At 43.2% G+C, this 5,377-nt stretch overlaps 1 protein-coding gene across 1 annotated transcript; it reads left to right on the forward strand.

The window, feature by feature from the left end:
* Window positions 1-914: 914 nt before the first annotated feature.
* Window positions 915-1,844, forward strand: LOC123795679 (olfactory receptor 6E1). Its single transcript, XM_045802573.2, has one exon. It carries the CDS (start codon window positions 915-917, stop codon window positions 1,842-1,844), a length of 930 nt encoding a protein of 309 aa, XP_045658529.2.
* The last annotated feature ends 3,533 nt before the right edge of the window (window positions 1,845-5,377 follow it).

Raw genomic sequence — 5,377 nt, forward strand, 5'->3', positions numbered from 1 at the left:
CAAATCAAAAAGTGCATAAAAGTGACTCTATGGGGCTACATGTTGTTCTTTTTATTCCAATTCTTGTGTTTCGTAAACTTTCCATATTTAGCTGATAATGTCTTCATATTTTGAATTTTTGTTTACATACATATGGCCCCAAATCCCAGTATCTCTTCTCCAATTTTATTCTAATTGCCTCTTATTACTGTCCTACTAGAGTTTCAGTCACAAAATAGCTAACGTTACATGACCACTTGCGCTGTGACCAGCCTTGTGCTAAGTGTTGGGTATGCATCATTCATTTAAGCTCCAGAAGAACTTTTTACAAATGTGCTGTTGTTGTTCCCACCAAGGAAATGGTTTTGGTGAGGCAGACAGCCAGTCCCAGACAAGCTGGTGAATGATGGCGCTCAGGGGCAACCACCGCCTTGAACTTCAATGCCTTCTGTAACGAGCTCTGGAGTAGTTATTCCATCAATGCTTTCTATAAAGGTAAGTGATGCATTGACACGGGACTGCAGAAGGGGGTATTTTAATATACTTGAGACACTCCCCGTAACACTTGGGTGAATATGAGAGAAGACATCATCTAATCTAAAAGGAAACAATGAAAGGAGTTTAATACAGAGTTTCCTAATAGAAACAAGAGAAATGAAAAAGATTTGGTAAGGGCAAAAGTTTCCCCCAAGGAATTCCAGAAAACTGATATAATTGGGTCAAAGTATGAGTGACTTGATGCTAACTCAGTGAGGAATCTGGACAACCAGCCTGAGGAGGCAGAAAAGGGCCTGATTGGTCAAAGAAACAAAGGACTCCTTCAGCTCTGAATGCTTTTTCCTTTCAGTTCCAAGTGTCCTCAGGTCCCCAGAACATCACAGCTCCTGATGCTGCACCCCTCTGCTTGGCCACCCCCAGGAGACGTCAGAGGAGCCATGGGGAACCACACCGTTGTCACTGAGTTTGTCCTGCTGGGGCTCTCAGATGCCTGTGAGCTGCAGATGCTCATCTTCCTGGGGCTGCTCCTGACCTACCTCCTCACTCTGCTGGGGAATCTCCTCATTGTGGGCGTCACCCTCATGGACAGGTGCCTCCACACCCCCATGTACTACTTCCTCCGCAACTTTGCTGTCCTGGAGATCTGGTTCACCTCGGTCATCTTCCCCAAGATGCTGACCAACATCCTGACCGGAGACAAGACCATTTCCCTAACTGGTTGCTTTCTCCAATTTTTCCTCTATTTCTTCCTGGGCACCACAGAATTCTTCCTCCTGGCGGTGATGTCCTTTGACAGGTATGTGGCCATATGTAACCCCTTGCGTTATGCCACCATCATGAGCAAAAGGGTCTGTGTCCAGCTAGTTCTTTGTTCATGGGTGGCAGGATTCCTTCTCATCATCTTTCCAAGTTTCATCACTTTTCGGCAGCCATTTTGTGGCCCCAATGTCATTAATCATTTCTTCTGTGACAACTTCCCACTCCTGGAGCTCATATGTGCAGACACGAGTGTGATAGAGCTCCTGGGCTTTATTGTGGCCAACTTCAGTTTACTGGGCACGCTGTCCGTGACGGCCACCTGCTACGGCCACATCCTCCACACCATCCTGCACATCCCCTCAGCCAAGGAGAGGCAGAAAGCCTTCTCCACCTGCTCCTCCCACATCGTTGTTGTGTCTCTCTTCTATGGCAGCTGCATCTTCATGTACGTCCGGTCAGGGAAGGGTAATGAGGGAGAGGACAAAAACAAGGTGGTGGCCTTGCTCAACACCGTGGTCACCCCAACGCTCAATCCCTTCATCTACACCCTGAGGAACAAACAGGTGAAGCAGGTGTTTAGAGAGCAAATGAGCAAGCTCCTCTCATAACGATGAGCTGGGCCTGAGAGGGTAAAGTTGGTTCCTTGCTTGAACCTCTGTCAATGCAGTCCTGTCCTGATTTCCATGAACTGTCTCCTTCTTGGCAGTTTTTACCATGTGCTCTAATTTACAGTGGTTTCTTACATGTATTATTGGCTCATGCGATCTTCTCAGAGGGTACAGAAAACTCAGTATACCACTACTATGTTGGTATGCGTTCATGCTTCTGACCCCATGCTGTATTTGAGTTTCTCAGCCTTGCCTTATTTTTAAGTTATAATGATAAACAGGGGTGCCTGGATGGCTCAGTCGGTTGAGAAGCTGACTCAATTTCAACTCTGGTCATGATCTCGGAGTCATGAGATCAAGTCCCGTGTTAGGCTCTGCGCTGAGTGTGGAGTCTCCTTGAGATTCTCCCCTGCCCCCTCTGCCCCTCCCCCTGCTTGTGCACCCTCTCAAATAAATAAATAAATAAATAAATAAATAAATAAATGTTGTTTAAAAAGTTATAATGACAAACAGAATACCTTCTTCACTGGAACCTTTCATAATTGATAAAAAGATCCTCAACAAGAGTATATGGATGATAAACTTCCGAAATAAGACATATACGGAAAAATTAATGAGATGAACTATCCAAGGCACAACAAGCTAATGAAAGTATCAGGTATTCAGGGGCGCCTGGTGGCTCAGTTTGTTGAGCATCTGCCTTGGGCTCAGGTCATGATCCCAGGGTCCTGAGATCGGGCCCTGCATCAGGCTCCCTGCTCAGCAGGGAGCCTGCTTCTCCCTCTCCCTCTCCCCTTTCCCCCAGCTGGTGCTCTCTCTCTCTCTGCCCCCCCAAATAAATAAATAAAATCTTTTAAATAAAAAAAAGTATCAGGGCGCCTGGGTGGCACAGCAGTTAAGCGTCTGCCTTCGGCTCAGGGCGTGATCCTGGCGTTCTGGGATCGAGCCCCACATCGGGCTCCTCCGCTAGGAGCCTGCTTCTTCCTCTCCCACTCCCCCTGCTGTGTTTCCTCTCTCGCTGGCTGTCTCTATCTCTGTCAAATAAATAAATAAAATCTTAAAAAAAAAGTATCAGGTTTTAAGCACTAAATCAAGAACTAACAAATAGATCAATGAAACTGGATATATAATCTGGAAAGATAATGCAATACACATAAGGATCTGAGAGACGATTAAGTAGACTTTCTACTCAGTAAAGAAAAGAAGTTCAAATCAATAAATGATGCCAAGGCTGTTGGCTAACCAGGTAGAAACTTCCCTTTCAGACAGATTAGGACTAGGACTTGGTTGGTTATTTGGGGGGGAGGGGGAGTTAAAGCAGAACAATTTAAAAGTGATACACACCTTAAGTACATATTTGAAATTAAGCCTATAAGCAAATATGTGTTCACTAATTTATAAATATCCTTTTCTATGAGAATGAATGTAATGATTGTTGTAGTCTTTCTTGTTTAAACTGCATTCATTATGCATCCTCTCGAATTTTCAGGATTTGTTTCAGTAATACAAAAATTTCAAAGATGCTTGGGAAACTACCTGAGAACAGAATTCTAGAATTTTTGTCTTTTGTTTGTTTGCCAATCTTAACAGTTCTTGCCCACATCTCTATCAACCACGTTTTTTCATTATCTGGCATTATGGAATCTGTTGAAAGGAATCAACTTAGTTTTGCTTTTATACTCATATTTCATTGGTTTATCTTTATTTAGTTGAAATATGTGATCGTAATAACAAGTTTAATTATCAAATCAAGGTTTGGAAACAAACAACTGATTCTTGGTACAAACCAACTGGTAGGAACCAACATACACAAAGTACTACAGAAGTCTACTAGCTGCAAAGCAAGTAGCTACAAGGCATGTTGTAGACTGGGCTCCAAGCTCAGCGTGGAGTCTGCTTAAGTTTCTCTCTCCCTCTGCCTCTCCCCCTCTCTCTAAAATAAATAAATAAATCTTTACAAAAAGAAAAAAAATCCTTAAAAAAAAAAATAGAAAAGAGAAGACAAAAAGAAAGAAACAGAAAAATAGAAAAAATACAAACCACAAAATAAGAAGTTTGGAATAAATTCAAATATATTAGTAGACAAAATAAATGTAAATGGATTAAACTAAAATTTTTCAGATCGAATTTTTTTTAAAGATTTTATTTATTTATTCGACAGAGATAGAGACAGCCAGCGAGAGAGGGAACACAGGCAGGGGGAGTGGGAGAGGAAGAAGCAGGCTCATAGCAGAGGAGCCTGATGTGGGGCTCGATCCCAGAACGCCGGGATCACGCCCTGAGCCGAAGGCAGATGCTTAACTGCTGTGCCACCCAGGCGCCCCTCAGATCGAATTTTTAACTTAAAACTGAGCTATAAGCTATTTATAGGAGGTAAAACTAAGACATTAGAACCCAGAAAAACTGGTGGAAGGTGAAATAAAGATACGCCCATTCACTTGGGGTGCTATGGTAAAAATACCATAGACAAAACACCTTCGAGTGGCTTGCAAACAACAGAAATGTGTTTCTTACAGTAACGGAGGCTGGAAGTTCAAGATCAAGGCTTAGCGGATTTAGCGTCTGGTGAGAGCCTGCTTCCCAGTTGACAAATGGCCATCTTTTCACCGTGACCTCCCATGGTGGAAGGGGCAAGGGATCCCCGAGGGTCTCTTTTATAAGGCCTCTAATCCCATTCATGAGGGCTCCACTCTCAGGACTCAGTCACTTCCCAAAGGCCCCACCTCTTAATACTGTCACTTTGTGAGTTAGGATTTCAACATAGGAAGTGTCCAGGAAGGGGGGGGGGGTCCGCAAACACCCAGACCATAAAGACCAGAAAAATATTAACCAAAAGAAAGTCAGCATGCTTTTATTAATATGAGGCAAAATAGACTTTAAGGGCAAAACTAGTATTACAAAAAACGAAGATCATTACTTAATGACATAAAGCTCAGTTCACCGAATGAGAGCCACAAAAGATAAAAAGCTAGAACTGACAGAACCAAAAGGAAGTGGTGACAAAACCATCATCACCGTGGAATATGTAACATAATTATTTTAGTCACTAATAGCTGAGGCAGATAAAAAAAAAATAACACAGCTCTCCAGCCTGTTTGGGAAGTGACAGATGAGTTTGTGGCAGACTGGTGACGGTTTCACAGATGTATGCTTATCTCTCCAAAATCACCGAGTTGTATAGAGTAAAAAGGCACCGCTTTTTGTATGTCAGTCGTACCTCGACAGAGCGGCTTAAAAAAATCAAGCCTAGGGGCGCCTGGGTGGCACAGCGGTTAAGTGTCTGCCTTCAGCTCAGGGCGTGATCTCAGTGTTCTGGGATCGAGCCCCACGTCAGGCTCCTCCGCTATGAGCCTGCTTCTTCCTCTCCCACTCCCCCTGCTTGTGTTCCCTCTCTCGCTGGCAGTCTCTATCTCTGTCAAATGAATAAATAAAATCTTAAAAAAAAAAAAATCAAGCCTAATCTAATGAACACATAAAGAATATCACACCCAACAACTGGAAAATACACAATCTTTTAAAGGACAGGTGAAACA

The sequence above is a fragment of the Ursus americanus genome, chromosome 35, assembly GCF_024610735.1.
Source record: "Ursus americanus isolate L20-20 chromosome 35, mUrsAme1.1.p, whole genome shotgun sequence".
Classification (NCBI taxonomy): Eukaryota; Metazoa; Chordata; class Mammalia; order Carnivora; family Ursidae; genus Ursus; species Ursus americanus.

Bases quoted from the DNA above. Each gene is read 5' to 3' on its own strand.
- LOC123795679 (XM_045802573.2), top strand. From the start codon at position 915: ATGGGGAACCACACCGTTGTCACTGAGTTTGTCCTGCTGGGGCTCTCA.